The sequence below is a fragment of the Monodon monoceros genome, unplaced genomic scaffold, assembly GCF_005190385.1.
Source record: "Monodon monoceros isolate NGI ecotype Baffin Bay Population unplaced genomic scaffold, NGI_Narwhal_1 Super_Scaffold_21, whole genome shotgun sequence".
Classification (NCBI taxonomy): domain Eukaryota; kingdom Metazoa; phylum Chordata; class Mammalia; order Artiodactyla; family Monodontidae; genus Monodon; species Monodon monoceros.
In genome coordinates this window covers 14,916,149-14,938,049 of record NW_021703778.1, presented here as the reverse complement: position 1 = coordinate 14,938,049, position 21,901 = coordinate 14,916,149, and the positions used below count along the sequence as shown (strand labels likewise).

General features: G+C 37.3%; 1 protein-coding gene across 4 annotated transcripts in view; it reads left to right on the top strand.

Moving 5' to 3' along the window:
- The window catches only part of PLXDC2 (plexin domain containing 2), a 406,453-nt gene that overhangs the window by 202,086 nt on the left and 182,466 nt on the right, over nucleotides 1–21,901 (top strand). For all 4 annotated transcript variants that reach the window (XM_029239265.1, XM_029239268.1, XM_029239267.1 and 1 more), the window contains one exon: nucleotides 13,038–13,107. In XM_029239265.1, coding sequence (XP_029095098.1) covers nucleotides 13,038–13,107 — 70 coding nt within the window. The remainder of the gene's footprint in view (nucleotides 1–13,037; nucleotides 13,108–21,901) is intronic.

The window sequence follows — 21,901 nt, the reverse complement described above, 5'->3', positions numbered from 1 at the left end:
TAGATACAGAAAACTTCATTAAACAAAAATTAGGCTTTCTGGAGGTATTTTCTTTTTTCCAAGGAAAATAGCATCATTTTGACTAGCATTTCCATTGCTCTTACATTTCCATAATGTTGGTGTTGGGAGAGCTATATCTGGATGCCTGTGGTGACTTTAGTCAACTGTTTTCTCATATTGCACCATTTCATTTTTTCCGCGCATCAGAAAATCTGTTGATAAGTGCTTATTTTTCTAAACGATTAACTCAAAAGGCAATTTAATTTGCTATCTCTATTAGGCTATTATCTAGACCACATATTTTTGCCTGAGTCCTGTTTGCAGTGTCTAACAATAAGTTGCTTTTATTTATTTTTATTTTTGACTGGTTGAATAAACTTGCTGCATTCTGTCTTGTGAGTTGTTTCATTTCAAGTAAGACATACACAGTTCATCAACCTGGCCTCACTTGTCTTCATATACGGGATTTTCCTCTAGTTTAATAACAGACTGGGATGAGTTGTGTCTGCATGTGCCTACCTTAATTTTGGTTTAATTAATTCATTTTACTATTATTATCATACTGAAATCATTTATCAACTTTGAGAATATCTGTCCTGAAGAAAGTATTATTTGAAGGCCTTTTATGGAAAAGAAAGGCCTTCTTTTGTTCCATTCCATAACATCAATGTGAGCTCAGAGTAACTGAGCTCCTCTGCATGCCAGGCATGTAAGCTGGTCCACTTCCCTCAAAGTGGACAAGTAAGGATGTAGTCCCTCTTCCACCGATGGCATTAATGACACAGGTTGAACATTCCCATCTAATATTTTAGACATGGAAGGGACTTTGGAAATTCTTGAAGATAGTGGCCTTGTGAAGTACAGTGTTCAATTTTTATGCAGATTACAAACCTTAGTTTTCCAAAGCAAGAACATACCTTCTTTTTAAAAATCATGCTTGAATTCATCATATTTCAGTTCAATTTAATCTCATTTCTCCAATATTGTGTCTTTAGTAGAGGACAGGCACCATTCTTTATATAAAGTTAGAGTCATAGGAAGTAATCATACATTCTCTGTTACCAATGATGGCTGTAAAAAAATCCTAGATAGATAAATATCTACTCGGCTTCTTTTTTTTCTTTTTTTTTTGGCTGCGTTGGGTCTTTGTTGCTGTGCACGTGCACGGGTTTTCCCTAGTTGTGGTGAGCAGCTATTCTTCGTTGCCGGTACGCGCGGGCTTCTCATTGCCGTGGCTACTGTTGTTGCAGAGCACGGGCTCTAAGCGCAGGGGCTTCAGTAGTTGTGGTGCACGGGCTTAGTTGCCCTGCGACATGTGGGATCTTCCTGGACCAGATATCGAACCCGTGTCCCCTGCATTGGCAGGTGGATTCTTAACCACTGTACCACCAGGGAAGTCCTCTACTCCTCTTTTTAAAGTCACAAGTGAGATGAATACTTAAGGTTTCTGTGAAACTCTCTTGGAAGGTTTCACATTAATCTTTTATAATTGTAACAGCTGCGAAAAAGGGACCCTGAAGCCAGGCAGCCATATCTCAGGTGGAATGAATAAATCCATTTACTCCTGTCTTTCATCCTAGATTCTCTTCTCAGACCTGTTTTTAATCATCCTTTCCGAGATCTCTCTAGGACCCCATGAAGACTTAACAAGGGTTAATTTTAGATAACATGAGTGTAAAACATATTCTCGTCCCGAAGTTATTAAATGATAAAGCTTTCACAGGACTCTTCTGCAAGGAAAATGCTTCGTAGCACAGAAAAATTAGCAAACTATAGATGGACTATAATGTTCCTTAAGAGTAAATATAACTAAAAGCAAGTAGGTATAATTCTTGTGAAAAATCTTAAATTGTAGAAGATGAAAGACTTAAGACATTTTGGAATTGAGATTTCCTGAACAAGCTAGCATTTTAGTATCTTTTAAAAATATATTTTATACCTATTTTCAATATCTCTCTTTTTGTCTGTTTCTTCTTTACTAAATTACAGCCTGTGACTTAGGTGGTGGATGATTCCTCTAGGCAAAATAGTCAAGGTCTCACATGCTTTGTTTACAAATTGCCTTCCCATCAGAACTTCTGTGCAGCCCCAGAAAGTAGGTGTCTCATCCTTTTTTCACTGAAGGTGCTCTGTTCCACTCCAGTGGGACCAGAAGTAGAACACTTTTAGCCACTCTCAATTAATGATAAATTGCCAGGAATTTCTTGTTATGCAGCCACTCTCTGAGAAGAAATGCGAAGTAAGTTTTGCTCCTGATAGATAGGCTGAGTTTAGGCACCCGAGCCCTGATCCCTGCAGAGCAAACTGTAGATACGGGTAGGGTGGTTAAAGGAGCAGCTCTTGGAAGCTGTGTTCAGAGGCATCAATTTACTTAGCTTTTGAAAAATCCAAAAATTGCCAACTGTGGCAGAACGTTAAAAGCTGGTGAATCTGCATAAATGATGCAGGGGGCTCTTTGGATTATTCTTGTAACTTTAATTTGAAATTATTTCCAGGTAAAAAGTTAAAAAAAAAATAATAAAAGAGGAGATGTTAGCAGAGGAGGTTGAAGAGTTAAAATTGGACCTGGCCTAAATTTTGATTTCAACCTGTAGTCAAGTTTTGAATGATTTAATCATCCTTCCCAGGAGCTCTGCCAGCACTGAATTCCAAATCTTAACACATTGTTACCAAGCAAGGACTCCCTGCCTGATGTGCATAGAAGCCAATACTGTGACACCTTTGTTTGAGAAAGGAAACAGCTTTATTGCAGGTTGAATGGCTGGGAGGCAGGCAGGGCTTAAATCTGTCTCAGATCCAAGTTTGGGGCGAAATTTAAGGGGTTAGGGGAATTTCAAACTTGGAAGCTGGTTGCCTAGTCTCAAGTTACTTGTGCTGCTGGGAACTGGATTTTCCTTATTGAAGGAATTCTCACTTCGTAAAGGGCACCAGTGGGAAGCATTTCTATTCTTTGAGTTCTGTAGACTGAAGAGTCTAAGTTCCAGGGTCAGCCTGGAGGCCTGGGTTCCTGTCTTGCACGTGCGCACTGCTGCCTCTGTAAAATAACTCCAGGTTTGATTAATCAACAACCTGATTGAAGGGAGCAAAACCAATTTCAGCTGGTCAATGTTTTACCTGCTGTTTCAATGTCAGTTGAGGGGCACCTTGATATAGTGTTTAAGCATGTGGACTTAGAAACAGGCTGCCTGGATGTGAGTCCCCACTTTTGCCGGCTATAAGCTGGGTGACTTGAAGTCTGTTGTTTACTGTCTGTTAATCACTTTCCTCAGCTGTAAAATGGGGATGCCAATGGTACCTACTTTCTAAGGTTGTTACCAGAATGGAATGATTTAACATTTGTACAATGTTGAAACCCTGGCTACTACAGCTCTATTGATGTCTGTTAAGATCGATACTAACCATCGTCATGTGAGCATTTTAACTTTAAAACAGTCATTTTCCAGTGACAGGAAAGAAGGGAGGACAGATTATAATCAACCAAGGCAAGGGAGGACATTTTCAAACTGTCAAGGATGAACTCATAGGAATACTTTTCCTGCCCTGTCCAAGTCCCTGGTCAAGGAAGTAACCAGTGTCATTGCCCTCAGGTGTACTGGGGCTGCAAAGAGGTTTTGCAAATCATTGCTTTAAAGGTGCTGGGCTAGGAGGTACCTCTATCCTTTACTTCCTTAAATGGAAAATTTCAGGTCAGTTGAGTGCTAACAGATGAAGTGAGATGATGTTGTCCGGAATCAAGTCTATTTATCCTTTTAACCCATTTCACTCTTGTCAAAGCTTCCTTACAGCACTGTTTTAGAGTTTCAAAGACCATTTATATGACATAAAGCCTTGACCACTCCAAGTGGGATTCCTGGGGCAGTCTCAGTAGCTCTGGGAGCTTCTTAGAAATGCAGAATTTTAGCTCCCTTCCCCCCCACACCTACTGAATCAGAATCTATTTTAAACAAGAACCCTAAGTGATTGCCCTGCACACTCAGGTTTGAGAAGCCTGGTAGAATCACTGCCTTGTTCCTAGAGCAGCATGAAAAATTCAGAACTGACGTCTGGTTCTCCCCTTCCCCTACCTGCCCTCCCAGGGCTTCTTTATAAAATCCTGTTTTACTTTCTGTGCCCCTGAACAGACTTATGTTCTGCACTCCGCCTGAATGGTAAATAGTCACATTAATTTGAATGATTCTCAAAACATGCAAGTATAGGCAAGCTACTGTAAGCCAAGTGTTTCTGGGAACCGTGCAATGGGAGAGCTCAAAAGATATGATGATAATTCACTTAATCTCAAGTTCATATGAGCAAGCATCAGGTAACTGCAAAATGTTTACATTTTGTTTTCTAATTTACCTGTAGTCCCACGCAGAGTGTCATTCAATATGTGGGGTTAATTAAGTTCTCAGTTCTGTTATGCAAAAAGTGCTGAAGCAGTTAGAATTTCTAACTCAGAAAATCAATTCAGTTGATGGGCTTTATTTCTAAAAGGAGCCACTCCCTTCCCTGTATATTTGCATATTGATTAGTCCCTTTCCATGGACATTTTGATATTTTAATTAGGTTTCCGGTGTTTAAAGTCACTGGATTAAAGACCCATGTCCTGTTCACTCCTCTCAGGAGGGTGAGAGTTTGTTTAAAATTGCATTTTGTAAAAATCCTACGTGGTGAAACTGTTTCAAGTCATCCTGCCCTGCAGTTATTTTATTTCTGGAATATACTCTGCTCTTTTATGGCCTAGAAGCAGGATCTTACTTTAGGGTATACAAAAGAAGCTTGCACTTCTGTCAACCACATGGAAATGCCTCTGCATAGTACATTTTCTCTCTTTAGTAGTTGCTTGTTGTGGAAACTTACTGATTTAAATCTTTCTATCTGTATCTACATACATATACATATATACACTCATATTTCTATCATTCTACTATCTTTCGGTTTATGTTACTTTTATAAGTGAATATATTTGTTAAATAGGTGAATAACCAGTGAAAGGCCATTACCATTGACAACTGTAAAAAAATAAATAAATCAGTGTTCTGTAAGTTTAGAGAATAGGCCCTTAGATCTATCCTTGGAGGATAAGAAATGGAAGCATCTGATCCTCAAATGTGCAAAAAAGAGTAGTTCAGGCTGTACCCATTATCTGGTGAGAAGGGACCCACCGCGTTACCATCAGACCTCAGTGGTGAGCAGCTCACTACAGCTCCACCCAGCATGGCACTAGTCCCTGTGATTCGGTGCATTTCATCTGAGAAGACTGCTCTGTACCTTCCTCAGATTTTTGTGTGTGTGGCTTTTGCCTCAGGCACCTGGGAGCTTTCTAGCTATTTTCATTGTTATTAAACTTTAAAGAAAATTAAGTTATGTCTACTGAGAACAAAAATATGAGTCACTGACAATGTTAAGAGTATCAGGTGGAAAAACACAGCTATAGAAAGTCTGTTAATAGGTAGGAAAAGGATCACCTAGTGTAAAAGAAGGGAGATAGAATGATATCGTGGTCAAGACTCAGGAGTTTTGGAGTCAAGCATATTGGATTGAAATCCTGGCTCTACTACTACTGGTGGTTTGAACTTATTACTTGTCCTTCTAGAGTTTTGTTTTGGAATACTTTCAGGCTTATAAATAAACTTGGAAAAATTATTGAAAGTGTTCCCATACAGCTTTTACTGTGCTTCCCCAAATATTAACACTTTACATACTCATGGTACAATCATCAATACCAAGAAGTTAATGTTGGTGTGATACTCTTAATGAATCTACAGGCCTTATTCACATTTTGTGAATTGTCCCCAAACCATCTTTTTTCCTATCCAGAATCCAATCTAGGACCTACATTGCATTTATTTGTCAAATCTAGTCTCGTCTCCTCCAGCCTATGACAGGTTCTCCATCTTTCTTTATCTTTCATGAACTTGACATTTTGAAGAGTCTTTGCCAGCTATTTTGTACAATGATCCTGATTTGGGGTTTGTCTACTGCTTCTTCATGATTAAACACAGGTATCTATTTTTGGCAAGAATACTAGGGGAATGATATTTTGTCCTTCATCATGCATCACACCAGGAGGTACGTGATGTCAATGTGACTGGTGATGTTAACTTTGATCACCTGCTTAAGGTGATATCTGCCAGATTTTGTTTCTTCACTGTAAACTTACTATTTTTCCTTTGGTAATTATCTAGTATCTTTTGGGAAGATACTTTGTGCATATCAACATCCTGTTTCTTGTCATACTTTCACCTAATTTTAGCATTCATACTTGCTAAATGCAGGCAAAATACTTAGCATAATGTCTGATATATTAAATGCTAATTTCATTCTCCTAACACCAGTAAATACAGTAGTTATGATTATTTCAATATAACAAAGCTGAAAACATCATAACGTTGCTGAGGAACGTAATGTCTAATTGTCATATGATTCTATTAGAAAAGGAATATGCCTGCATTGATATTAGAAACAACATATGTCAGATCATTTCCATCTACTTATTAGGAGTCAAACAGGGAGCTATTTTTATTTAGGAAATGAGTTTTAAGGAACTACTGCTATGCTAGACGCCTTCAGGTACATAATATAATATTGACTCAGTGCTTATGAAGGTCCGGGTGTCATTTGGTCGTTTGATCCTTAAAATAACCCTTTGAAGAAATGTATTGACTACAGATGAGCAAACTGTGCCTTAAAGAGGTTAAATGATTTACGAAATCACACAGCTACAAAGGACCAAAGCTGGCATGTAATTTCAAGTCTGTCTGACTCTAAAACCATGCTAGATCATTCAAAAATTAGAAAAGAATCTTTGAAAATTTAAAAATAAAGTTCCATCTATTTCCACTAAAAGAAGATTTTAAAATTTGTGTCTGTGGTTAACAAAGGACTGCAGTAATCTGTTCTAAGCATTTATAGGTGAATGAATTTTATGTGGACCTTATTCAGGTTCAAGAATATTTTGTACATTATGGAAGAATATGTCACATCCCAATTAGGAAATTAAATTTATTCATAGTTATATACAAAAATTATCTAATAAGGATTATTCAATCATTTTTATTTATTAGGGATATAAATATTACTGGAAATAAGATAATTTATTCAGGTATTTCGATGAAAGCCAGTATCACTAGAAATATCTATGTAAATAAAACAAAAAGTATCTTTTCTTAAAATTTTCATTTCCTCTCAAAGTTAATATTTGACATAAATAAACTGACTTCGTCTAACTTTTGAAATTGTCTTTGGAAAAAACAACACAAATCTCACTTTGTCAGTCATCATCATCACCATCATCATCCCACCTACGTGACACCTTCAAGATAGAAGCATGTGCCCTGCAAACACGAGATGACTTGAATGATTAAAAATAGAATGTCAGGGCTTCCCTGGTGGCGCAGTGGTTGAGAGTCCACCTGCCGATGCAGGGGACACGGGTTCGTGCCCCGGTCTGGGAGGATCCCACATGCCGCGGAGCGGCTGGGCCCGTGAGCCATGGCCGCTGAGCCTGCGCGTCCGGAGCCTGTGCTCCGCAACGGGAGAGGCCGCAACAGTGAGAGGCCCGCGCGTACCGCAAAAACAAACAAACAAACAAAATAGAATATTAAAATATATGTATAGAAATTGATGATTAATCCATGAATTTATTCTTAAATAAATGGATACTGCCCATATTCTCTGGACCCTTTGCTGTCATGAACTCAAGAGATCAGCAGTTCCTAAAAGAGTAGTTACTACTAATTTTTTTCCCACAAGCTGCTTTCATCAAGACTATACTTTATAAAGATGAAATCAAGGCTGGGGGAACCAGAAAAGTATAACCTTATTACTGTAAATAAGAAGCTGTCTTAAAACAAAAGGCAGTTTTTATTAATGACCTTTTAAATGGCTTTTAGGATTATAAATGTGCCCACTCCAGATTCTTAACCTAATAGTTTCTGTCTTCAAGGTCTTACAAGCATTGACTAATTAATTTATCTTTGTAATACCACTGAGAAATAGGCAAACAAGTAAACCTGGAATAGTGTTTACATAGGTTTATAATTCTTGTGTTATTAAGAAAGAATTAGCAGAGATCATAATAATTAGTCAGAAGCCAGATGGCGATAGGCATAAGAAAAATATGTAAAAGAGGCAGTAAGAGGTGGGGACACACTTAGAGATCTCTGAGTATGGCCCTAATTGCCTCTGATAGTCTGTTCCCAGCAGTGGTTCCGCGGGGCATGCTGTGAGGGAGCATGATGTGGTTTTAAAAGTCACAGTCATACATGGCTGTACCTGCCATAAATTTGCAACAGACCACCTAGAACCTATCTATATGCTTCTGCAAACTTTTCAAAGCATGCTTCATAAATTTCTTCTCCCCCCTGTGATACTTCCTATGCTTGTCTCAAAATTATGATACCCCTCCTTTCTGCAGAGGGTAAGGAATTAGCAAATTCAATTGATTTTATTTATGCCACACATGCTTGTTAAAATTTCACTTCTGAGTTTTCATTTTATATTTCGCCCTGTTAATTAATTTATTGTGTCTTCACGTGGCAATTTTCCGAAATGCTTCTTCCTTTTACATTAGATATTTCTTATGGGATGAGATCCAAGATAGGAAAACATTCATTTCTGTCATGTACATCAATTAAGTCAACTAAATTTCAAAATTACGTTTCTTTTTTTGTTTACAGTGGCTTTTTGTGACAATGTCCAGGGTTCTGTTAGCCTTTTTGATTTCAGAAGGGTCCTTTGTGGCATTTATAATTTGGGGGGGGTTTTTTAATTATATAGTTAAAGGATATGTAATTAATTAGTGACACAGCAAGCCTTCTCACACCTAACCAAAATAGCTCTTCTTCCTGTATTCATCAATTCAGTTGGTGGATTATGGTCCACCAGTCACCCAGCTAGAAACCTGTCCTACATTCTAGACAGCTCTTCCCCGCTCCCAGCTTTTATGTACAATTAATCACGATCCTTCCAGTTTTACTTTCTACATATATTTTCACAATCCCTTCCACTCCCATGCCTTCAGGTCTCATCTGGCTAGCTTCTGGTGATTCCTTTTAAAGAGTTTCAATGCCATCTCCTCTGGGTTAGGTGTTCTCTCTGGGTCCTTACTCTGACCCTGCCTGGTCCTACTTGTTTATCCTTCCATGTTGCTCTCCTGCACCATCTTCTGAACTCCTTGAAGGAAGAAACTGGGTGGGACTTACTGTATGATGCTCAGACCCTGATTAAGTGCCTGGTACATATAAGGTGTTGAATAAATGATTTCTGACTGCATGAATGAATGAATGAACAAATAAAACTTTCCTTTAGCTCCCCGCCCATGCCTGTTTTATATACCATACTGAGATAAAATAATGATCCAATTACCCAGAGGGTAATTATACTGAATATATAATAAATTAGCTTAAAGCCCTTCATGAAATTCTAGTGCTTAATGATTTTTATGTTTCAGTAGTTTGTGTGTGTGTGTGCGTGTGTTTGAGTGTGTGTGTGTGTGTCTGTGTTTGTTTTAAGGAGGGATGATAATTTTCAAAAATTTGCCTTTAAGTGTGACACTTCTTATCACTTTATTTTCAATAGCTCAGTAATTAAGAGCGTTGCCTTTGTTGTCTTTCAAATCTGGGTTTAAATTTTGGTTTCCCACTGGGGCCATTCTTAACCACCCTGATGCTGAGTTTCATTCTGAAGCAGTTAAAATCTGAACCCCATGTGGTTGTTCCACGTCTGCATGTATATAGAGAGAATGCTAGGTGAGATACAGTAGGAAGTCTAACTTGGGCTAAGAAGTCACGGTAGGACTCTGAGGATGTGACACTTCGCGGTGCCTCTTGATGCTTTGCCCCATATCCCTTCTGCCTCCCTGAGTTCACTTGAAGCTGTGGGAGGCAGCTTCTAATATACTAGCAACTCCTCAGATCAAGTGCTGTGGCTCTTCTTTCTGCCTGAGGGTAAGCAAGGGTAATCCTGGGGAAGGGGGGATTCATCTGTGCACAGGAGCACCTTTGATCGACAGGAGATAGAAGTTGATGGATAAGTAGCCCAGCCTCCTAACCTCCAATGAGATGATTCTGAGGCATATTTTCCCCCCACTCTTTCTCAGAAGGTCTCCAAGGGGAGACCTGGCTACAGTGGTAACACATCCAATAGCTGTTACTAGTTTTTCTCTTTTCCTTGTCTCACTTTTCCCACCTCCTTTAGCAAATGCTTCCTAGGATCACCTTCCAAACAAATTATCTGCTCCAAGTCCTTATGTCAGGTTTGGAGTACCAACCAAACTAAGCCAAGGCTTAAAGAACATGGGAGCCATGACCAGCCAAGGTTGAGAGACCATTACAGTCAGAAGAGACATCATGTTGAAGTACCAGAGCCCAGGGTTAAGGGTGGCAGTTTCAAGGAACTAAAAGTTATTCTAGAAGGCTGGCCTGAACAGAAAATATGAAGGGAGAATCTTAAGGTAGGAGAGACCAGTTAGTGGTGGGTCTTAGAACTCGTTTTCACTATTTTGGCATGATTCCAGGGTCAATGGGATTCTAGATTGAATGATTTGAAGTGGGGGGGGGTGATATGCTAGACAGTATGGAGAATGAATTCCAGGGAAAATGGAGCCAAGACACCTGTGAGCAAGTTATTACGATAAGAGTGATCTATGCTGGGCTTCCCTGGTGGCGCACTGGTTGGGGGTCTGCCTGCCGATGCAGGGTACTTGGGTTCGTGCCCCGGTCTGGGAGGATCCCACGTGCTGCGGAGCGGCTGGGCCCGTGAGCCATGGACGCTGGGCCTGTGCGTCCGGAGCCTGTGCTCCACAACGGGAGAGGCCACGGCAGTGAGAGGCCCGCGTACCGCAAAAAAAAAAAAAAAAAAGAAAAGTGATCTATACTTGGGGAAGGGTGTCAGTAGTACCTGGAGAGAAATGGGTAGATTTCACAACTATTGAGAAGGTAACACCTTTCTAAATTGTCATTGCCATTATTAGTGTGAAGCAGGCCATGGTGATAACTAAGGTATCTGGTCATTTAAACAGGGAAACATTTCAGTCATTGATGTTGTGCTTCAGGATAATATATCAGCAATTTTTCCTTGAGAACTTATTTACTTCTCAAAAACAGTCTTTAACTTATATATTTGTTTATCTCAATTTTATTCTAAAATATTTAAACATTTGTTGTGGCTGAGAAATTGTCATATTCCTCTGGCTCATCTTTGATATGTTAGTGATAGAAGTTTAAACCAAACTCTTATTCTGGAAATGAGAATGCCAAAGGGCTGTAAATTTTACTGATTTGCACATGAGCGTGGAAATAAATTAGAATGATGGAGAACAGTGTACTACAGCAAATGCCTTTATAAAATTATGTCTGACCTTTTCTTTGCGATATATGATTTTGCTACTGAAGCTTTTATGTTAGGGTTATTAGTAACCACTCATTTCAGTTAGTGCAGTGAAAATATATTTTGTTGTTCCCATTAGCATAAAATAAAAATGAAGATAAACCCTTTCTGAAGATGCAGCTTTCATTAAAAAGGAAAGAAAAAAAACCTAATTGAAAGTCACTGTAAATTTTGAATGATTAATATCATGCCAAATAAGTCATTAGAAATCTCTGATGGATATAAAAAAAAATCATTTGTACAATTGGAAAGAGCTAAATTTAATCTAGCTATATATAATTCTCTATTATTTTAAATTTGTATATTGGGAGAGATATAGAAATTGTTGAATTTTAACATAATAAACTTTTACTATAGGTGGTTTGTACATGCTATTAGGCTCTAAATCAGCCAATTAATTTCCCTATGGATCCTTTTATTTCAGCTAACCACCTTTGTTATAGCTCCCTGTTTTTCTTGTTTCTTGCCTAATAATAATATATCTGGTTCATATCATTTCAAACATACACAAAATCTAGGGTTTCTTTTTCTTTGTTTTGCTTTGTCGTGTCTTGTTTTTATCTTACTATCTATCTATCTATATAAAGATATATATAAAGATATATTATAAATATATATATCCAAAGCTTCAGATCCCTTTTTAGAAAAAAGAGGGGCAAAATTTATGAACTTTCTAAGTCTCTCCAGTTTTCCTCTATACAAAGTAAAAGTAGCTTTCTAGTAACCAGAATTTTTTATTCTTTGATTCTGTGCTTTTAAAAGTGGACATAAAACGGTTGACCCTTGAACAACACTGGGGGTTAGGGCTGCCAGTCCCCGCACATTTGAAAATCCACACACTGGTATCTCTGCCTCAAAAATAAGGAAATTGACAAATGACTCACCCAAGGGCTGGATAGAATCAGGACTCAGACCCTAGTTCTTTTGATTTCATATATTGTGATCTCTAATCAAAGTTTTCTCAACACTTTGATAATTTAAAGATCTGTAAAATGAAAACACAGATACTATATTTATTGGAAAAAAAATGCCTCATAAGTGTAACTGGCCAACGCAGTTCAAACTCTTGTTGTTTAGGGGTCATCTGTATACTGAATCTGGGGAGTTTATCGTATCTTAAAAATAAAAATATCTGCAGCTCTAGATCTGTAGGTGCAAAATATCTTGTTCCGTAAAATTACCTTTTGTTCTGGGATGTACAGAAGATAAATTGAATATATAATTTTGTAAAATAAATATATATATTTTTAAATTCAGTGAAACTTGACAGATAACATGCTCTACTATTTTGGAGACGATTAATCAAACTAAAAAGAACCCTAAGATTATTGTGATGGCTGACCTACTTTGTAGTGGACAACTGAGAGGCAGTGGTGATGTTAAAGAGAATAGCTTGATTCAGAGTTGAAACTTCTAGATTCCCTTTGTAACTGAAGAACAGATCAACGGACCACAACAGCAAAACTTTATTCTTTTCACATACTTTAAACATTTAATTACCAGGGGAAAAAATCTTTCTTTCCATCCAAGATTCAGGTTCTAATAGTCAACTACAATAATAGTGGTGCAAAGTAGAAGCATCATTTTTTTTAGGTAGAAGACTCTTCATTTTACATTTACTATTATGCACATTATTGATTTTATTTTCTGGTTGTTGTTCCTTGCAGAGAGTGAATCTGTCCTTCGATTTTCCATTTTATGGCCATTTCCTACGTGAAATCACTGTGGCAACTGGGGGTAAGTGGTTTTCTACCCATTCACTCTAAATTATCTACAGTTTCACTACAGTTACTATTTTTAATTTACTCCATATTTCAAAAGGGACATTTATTGGGAAAACCATTGTCTTATATCACAAAGTCATGGGTATAAATAAAACCTAAGAAAGAATATAGCTATTGGGAAAACTTTTCTGCAGAAAAAAATGTAGTTATAATAATTTTCAGCTTAGATTCATCTCTGCTTTCTTTCCAAGTTTTATTTCATTTTTGATAATATGGAAAATGACTTCCATGCTTTCACTGCATGAAAGCGAACAGAGCTTAGAAAGAAAAGGTGCTTAAGAAAGCTATGGAAGTATTTTCATTTTCTTTTAATTTATATAGTTGATCGATATAAATTTATTTATATATCAATATATACATTCACATTCAAAACCACATTATATTAACTTTAGTTATTTGGTTGGGTTTTTTTCCCCCCTTTTCACGCCACCTAAGTTGACTGACAACTCATTTGAGTTTAAAAAATAAACACTGAAATTCAGTTTGAATTCTCTTCATTTTATTTTTCTCCACAAACTTTGGAGGTTAGTTTAGAGATTAGCAATAGCCTAGAAAGGCAATTATCATTTTTTATAGTATATCCCAGGAGTGAGAAAAATTTAATCCTTGATTGCTACTAGCAGAAATAAGCAAAATGCCAGAGAATATCACTGCTTGCCTAACATGGAGTGATAGAGAAAGTAGAAGAATGAGAGAAAAACATAAAAATGGAAGAGTAAGTAAAGAAGCAAGTTAAAAGAAATCCATAGATGTGATGAAAAGTCTGTGGATGGCCCAAGCCCAAAGCACCACAGATCAGAGTCCCTTTCCTTCACTGGGTTTTATTATTGGTCTTCTGCTTGGTATGGGAACCATGTTGGTTGCTATTACCATATTTCAGTATAAGACTTAGAAGATATGTAGGATTCAGAAGAAGATTTGTAATCAGAAATACCAATAAGCAAATAAAAGTTCTGAGTACCATCTCTGAACACTGGTAAATAAAGCTACCTCTGCCTTAGGATTCTGTAGCCTAGGGGACTATTAGACAAAGTGAAGCAGAATGTGGGAGTTCCTTAGAAAATACAAATGATGATATTTGTATTTTGAAAACATCTTATTTGTAGATATTTGTAAACATCTGTGAGAATCCTTTAAGACTTTATAGAGAAATTATTACTTAAGATATTTCTTGAAGGAAGTTATAATTTCTGTGATTATGTAGGGAAGGAAGAGTAGGTCACAGAGAAGAATATCTTGAATGAATACAGAAGAGGAAATTGGTGGAATATGTTTGAGATAGTAAATAATTGAGTTTGAATGAAGCTGGGTGTAGCTTTACAAAAAATATTAAGATGTGAAAAGTAGTTTGGGACAATTTTATAACTGCCTCAAGAGTCAATTTGAGTCAATCGTCCTTAATTAGATAAGTAATAAATGTAAGAAGCTGAACCAAGATATTTTGTAATGCTTTAAAGTATAAAAAACTGAAGTTAGTACACATAATAGGAAGAATACTGCAGTAGTTTGTGTGACAAATATTGAGGGCCTTGCTGATTCTGAGGCTTCAAAGGAAGGGAGAGAAATGATGCTATTAGCAAAATTTACAACTCTAAGCAGAAGAGCTGGTTTTAGGGAAAAACGATGGCTTCAGTTCAGAAACTATTACATTTTGTGTAAAAAAAGGACTATATATAAGTAAAATTTACACAAGAGCCATGCCTTTATGAGCTCACCATGTATTTTTGTGCTAGTATAGTGCCAGGCATTTAATAGACATTTTAATTAATGTGTTGAAAGACTGAATGGAAAGAAGAAAGGTAAATTGAAAGATTGCCCCTATAAGCCATGGATTACCTCACATCCGCTCACATCTTTAAAGTATGATATGAGCATGGTTATCTTATAATATGAATATTAGGCATGTTTTCTGACACTTAGGTTACCGGTGTTCCACTGAATTTTTAAAAGTGAATTATTAATCACATTTGTTCAAAATCTGTACACACAGTGGTGAAAATATGGGCAGCTTTGCATTTTCTGTTTCTCAAATCATTTTATGTTTAAAAGTCTTGTGAGTGATTCAGCCAATATGAAGTAAGATTTCCCTTAGCTGAGTTGGTAGGAAAAAACCCAAACAGATGACTATATCATGTTTACTGCTTCAAAGTACCATTTTTCTTTGAAAAGATCCTCAAAGTAAGCGAAAAATCTGGTGTCTTGAATGATCTCTGTCTTCTTTGAAGAAGACACTAATGTAAAGAAACCTTTTTTTTTTTTGCTTAAGAAATGCTAGTATGGCACTTGCATATATAAATCTATACCCTGTTTAGAGAGGCACAACTGAGATAATTTAGACATTGACCCGGGTTTCTCCAAAATGGAACCAGAATCTCCTGTAAAAGTTTTCAGCTAAATAAATAGCTTGTCTACACTTCCATTGTTTATTTATTCAGTCAGTATTGGTTGAGCCCCTACTGTGTGAAAGACACAGTACATGATACTTTGGTTTGTACAGAGAAGAATAAACTGTTGTTCCTCCAGGAGCTTAGAATCTAAGAGGAAGGAGTATATGACTAAGCAATAAGACAAGGTTGACTGTGAGTATTGGAGGAGTAGAAAGTTGCTCCAAGAGGAGATCATTCTTATTGGGTGAATCAAGAACAGGTTTGTGGGGGCTTCCCTGGTGGCGCAGTGGTTGAGAGTCCGCCTGCCGATGCAGGGGACACGGGTTCGTGCCCTGGTCCGGGAGGATCCCACATGCCGCGGAGCGGCTGGGCCCGTGAGCCATGGCCGCTGAGCCTGAGCGTCCGGAGCCTGTGCTCCGCAGCGGGAGAGGCCACAACAGTGAGAGACCCGCGTACGCAAAAAAAAAAAGAACAGGTTTGTGAAAGAGCTAACATTTGCCGTTGGCCTTAAAGGACGGTGGAATTTTAGCAGGCAAAGAAGCAGGTTGAAAAGAGGTGAAGAGGGAAGGGTCATTCTAGACAAGGGGATGCTGAGCTAAGTGACAGTGCTGAGCCCATACTGAGCATATTTGGAGGTCTGTCAAGTAAATCTGTTTATCTTAAATGGAGACTCAGAGTAAGAGTCTGGTGAAGGGGAGATGGGAAGAGTGATGTAAAATACTTTGAACTTTAGACACTTGGATGATATCCAGTAAGTATTGGGTTTTTTTGAGTAAAGAACAGATCTGGCCTAATCTGGCAGTGGAGGACAGGGTAAGGTTAGGCAGTTAAAGTCAAAGAAAGAAGCAAGGTTTTCAATACTTCTACATAGATTATAGTGCCTGAAGCCAGTGAAGGGCACATCATTTGAGTTGTCTGATCATTGTGTTTGCAAAGGTTTTCAGCCAAAAGGATTCATTAGGACACAGGTGAGTAAAGCTAAGAACAGCTTGGAAGAGGACTTCTGAATCATAGATTTTCAACAGATAAACCTACCTGACAAATGTTCATCATCTTACAAATCTTGAAAAAGTTATTAACCATGAAAGGCTTGGAAGAAAAATGGAAACCAGAAGTCAGATTAAATAAAATTGACTGAAGGCCATTGCAAATAGACCAGGGACTGGGATTTTTAAGTAGGAACACATTGGTTTCTATGAAACTGAAATGAACAGAGATATTCTATTGACTGTCAGTTCTCTTTGAATGTGTCTGCAAATTCCTCTTGAACCTGTTTCTACGTTGGATTTAAGATAAAGAAAGTGAAATGTTAAAGTGCACATTTTAAATCACAATTCCCTTCATTCCTACCTCACCGCTTCTGCATTTCCCATGCCTCCTTAAAATCTCTCTCTCTCCACATAGACACTAATTTTGACTAAAATGAACTTAGACAATGTCTTGTGTTATTGCTAGGATCAATACCATTTCAAAACAGAGAGTAGCTTAAAAATACAGATATATGCATAATTTACTGTGACCCATCGTTGTGTGTGTATGTATAATATATATACATATATATTTCATTGTGAGTAAAATTAAGTTTCTAGTTAAAATGTAAATAAAAATCAAATATCCGGCCATTTATTTATAAACTGCAAAAATGAATCTTTGCTTATTAAGCATTTTAATTTTCAAAAGCTTCAGTCATCCATACAAGTAATGTACACTATGAATTGGAAATACCGTCTTATTTTTTGGTTCGCTGGCAGCAGAATCTGAAAGCCTTCTTTCATCTTTCTATTTAAAAAATACGTCAGAATACAAATATTCCAGGCATTATAAAACTAGTCCTCCGTGCATTTTGTACAGATACTTCCATTAATCGTACCACTAAGTTGTGTTTTTTGCATATCATACTGCCTTTTATTACCTTTCCATATAAATACTTTGATTCTTTTTAAATTTTAGGCTGCTAAAGTAATCTTTTAAAAGCTTCAAAAAGTAGATTTATGTGTGAGGACTTGATTTTTTAATTCTTGCAACCATCACTAGTAATAATATTTTTCTCATGAGTCCATCAGGGGCACTACGTATAACTAAGATGAGAGGAAAATGGGAGGTGGGAGAGGGTGGTAAATGATGCCTGTTAAAATGGGAGAGAGAAAAGTTGACATTATCCAGATAATTCTGGCCCTCAAATTTTAAGTATGTAGACAGATGGGGATTCAAAATTAAACTAGTGTGTGGAATTGCAAGCAAGTTTCACATGAGATTAGGAATCAAAGATGATGTGAATTAAAAGGATAATAATGAACAGGTATTCCTTAACCTTGGTTATGTGAAGGATTTGCCCTCCTTTCCTTTCTACGTGAATTTCTAGTTGGAGATTCAGATTTTTTTGTCAGGATATGAAAAGTTTTATTGAGAAGCCTACTTCACACACATCTTTTCTTTTTCCAGTTTGATATAATTGACATACAGCACTCTATAAGATGTCAATTTTAGTTCTATTTTATTTTGTTTGCCCCATGAAAACTAATAAAATGTAAAATGTTCACTAAGTAATCAGTGTTTAATATCTGAAAAATTAATACATGGCACTAAAAACGGTCAAACATACAAAAGTAAATATATACAGTCGGCCCTCCATATCCGTGGGTACCATGTCCAGGGATTCAACCAACTGCGGATTAAAAATATTTGAAAAAAAACATTTTTGGAAACTTCCAAGAAGCAAAACTTGAATTTGCTGTGAGCTGGCAACTGTACATAGTATTTACATTGTATTCACAACTATTTACATATCATTTACATTGTATTAAGTATTATACAACCTAGAGTTAATTTAAAGTATGTGGGAGGATATGTGTAGGTTATGTGCAAATACTACACCGTGTTATATAAGGGACTTGAGCATCCAGGGGTTTTGGTATGGGGGTAGGGGGTGTGTCCTGGAGACTGAGGAACAACTGTGTCTCCTTTCTTCCCATGCCTCCTAGTCTACTAGTACTCCTCTCAAGGGAAAAAAAAGTTACTCTTTGAGCTATGGTATCTTAAATTCAAATTTAGACTAATTTCCTATATCTTGTCAATAATCACTTGTTTCCCCCCCACACCTTTAAGTTGCCAATAAAAGAGGTTAAAAAATACTGCATATTATTTTGATTGGGTTTTGAGGAAGTATATTACCAAATCTTTCAGCTTCATTTTTATTTTTGCTTTCAAATAGCAATATTTTAATTGTGGTCCCAAATAATATTTCATGCTTTTTAGAGGTACGTGATTAATAACAGTTATAAAAGGCTTTTTAACAGCAGAAGAGAGTTAGTTATTACTCATGATGAATGATTTATAAATACCAACCCCACCGTCTTTCAAGTATATAACCTCATATAACAGAACTTGATTGCTTCCATTAACCTTCTGAATCTAGTGAAAAGGTAAATGGAATTATTTTGTATTATTATTATCATTATATTATTGTATGTATCTGGAGATCTGATACACGAAGGGAAGTACTGAAGGGATAGATGCTGGACAAAAGTAAATCCATTCCAATTTGGTTCACTAATTTAAAGTAACAAACTCAAGTCTCAAAGATTCCTGGAGAGAAAGTTATGTGATGTCTGCTTTGCTATGTCTATGTCTGAGTGATTCTCTGGATATACGTCCTGAAAGTTCATCTCACCTGTCCTCCTTGATAATTTACTCCCGCAAACTGTCTAGTGTCCCACAGTAGATTCAGCAGATTCACCAGCATTACTACATTTCCCTGTGGCTTTATGAATTGTGTATTCCACAAGCCCTTTTATTTCTCCTGTGTAGCGACATGTCATATTTCATCAGCACTGGGTCCTTGGGATTGGGGGTGAAGTGTAGCTGGAGATTAGAGCAACAGGAGACCCAGAGAGGGGCCACCCAGGAGATAGACTTGAGTCAATATGAAAAATAGCAGAGGCAGAAATGTGGGTAGAAAGGAGGACAATTATAGAAAAACAAAAAAGAGAGGATCATTGGTACACGGTGGATAAGTCATGATTAGTGACAGGACTGGGGGAATGCTGATCCATCAAAATGAGAGTCTGGGTAAAAAACACATCCTCCAGGCTCAGCCCCTTCCATCACCATCACAACCACAGAGGAGTGTACCGATCACTCCTCTGGAAAGCACCGTTTAGCCTTTTGTGGATCCAGGCTTTGTTTGAAACATTCGCGAATACTTAGCTTTCCTCCTTTCCTAGTCACTGCATCAATAATTCAGATAAATAACAGTATCACATAGATGCTCAAATACATCACCCAATTGAAAACAAAAGGAGTCTAGGTGACGCTAGTAAAGTAACAAAGTACAGCAACTGTTCTAACATTGTCCAATCCTGGAAAGGGGAGAAAGATACTAAGTGAGGCAGGATTGACTTTGGACTCTGGACATTTCAGGAATAAGTTCAAAAGAGTTCTATTCCTACAGAAGCCAGGAAATGAAATTCATTTTCTCCGAGAAGCAGGCTGGTTTCTAGATTAAGATAAGTAGACTCTTGAATCAGAATGTGGGTCTTCATAAGTAACACCAGTCATAGCTATTGTGATCTTCAGTAAATTACTTAATCTCTCCCACCTCAGTTTCCCAATCTGTAAAATAGCATAATGAAAGTTCCTAGTTCATAAGGATTTTTGTCAAGAGTTAACGAAGTAATATGTGTTATTAATACCTATTTCATAGAAAATGCTATAAAACAGCATATATTATTATTACTCTCCTTTTTTATATGTATTTTTTTTCTCTTTTATTCCTTTTCAAAATACATTTTCTGTAAAGCTCTGCTTGCTTGTTAGTTTGTCTGTTGTTTCCTTTGATGGCATGATCCATAGCTCAGGGGGTGTTTAGGGACTTAATTCTTCATTATCACCTTTTAAAGTCTGGCTCATCCATTCATGACTGGGAGGTATAAGAGTGTTTAGATGACCTGAGATATCCTCTTTCTCAGCATCTCTAAGTACACTGCAGAATCTCCTCTAAAGGCCTCCCAATGCTGTGACTGTATCTGAAAGTCTTACAAAGTTTAGCAATTTTGTTAACACATGGCAGAAGAATCTTGAAATGTTTCTCTAATTGTGATATTATAGGTCATAACTGGGTAACAGGCATTATTATAATCAGCAGGTCATGCATATCTTCATGCTTCTTATTCTACCCTTTGTAGAACAAGAACTTTAAGGACAAGTCATCAAAGCATAAAGTTAGTTATGGGTAAAATGATGGGGATGGGGATGGACGTTCCCCTGGTGCCTCTAGGTTGCCTTTCATAGACTAAGGTTCGATTAATTGCTAATAATTCAACTTGAAAATGTATTGAAGACCCAATCCTAAAGGAAAAATTAAATATTTGTTTAGTTAAATTTATATGTGATGTTTTGCCTTTGAATTAGGAGACGGATTTCTTTATGTGCACCTGTTATGTCAATGCTAACCTTTATTATCAGGATCTTTCCCTATTTTTTTTTTTTTTTAATACATCACAGAAAACTAGTAGGTATAATACGGAAGCAACTCAAAATTGTGTTCTGACTTCAACTGATACAGCTCTGGAGCTGAGACATATTATTAAAAAGAATAGGTCTAAATAAATATTTTGTTGGCTATTTCTTTTTAAAATTTTTTTATTTTTATAAATAAATAAATTTATTTATTTATTTTTGGCTGAGTTGGGTCTTCATTGCTGCGCGTGGGCTTTCTCTAGCTGCGGCAAGCGGGGGCTACGCTTCGCTGCAGTGCTCGGGCTTCTCATTTCGGTGGCTTCTCTTGTTGTGGAGCACAGGCTCTAGGCGTGCGGGCTTCAGTAGTTGTGGCTCACGGGCTCAGTAGTTGTGGCTCACGGGCTCAGTAGCTGTGGCTCACGGGCTCTAGAGGGCAGGCTCAGTAGTTGTGGCACCCGGGCTTAGTTGCTTCACAGCATGTGGGATCTTCCCAGACCAGGGCTCAAACCCGTGTACCCTGCATTGGCAGGTGGGTTCTTAACCGCTGTGCCACCAGGGAAGTCCCTTGTTGGCTGTTTCTAATAGGATTATGGTGGATTTAGATTACCTTGTTGATCTGACTAGCCTGAAGGCTACAGAGAGATTTTCATTTTATCTGCTGGAATTATTGTTCAAATGAGAGGTTTCTGCTGAAGGCAAAGAAAATGGGGGGAAAAAAACCTTTTTAATTGTTTTATTATCAATTTCCACAGCTCCTTTAAAAAACAAGCATCTTTTAGTTAATAGCTTGTAGAGAAAATCAATAGTACTTTTAGATTACTCCAGGAAAACAGAAAGAGTAAAAGAATTTGGAACAATTAGATTTTGCAAATAAATAAATAAATAAGTAAAAATAAACCAAAA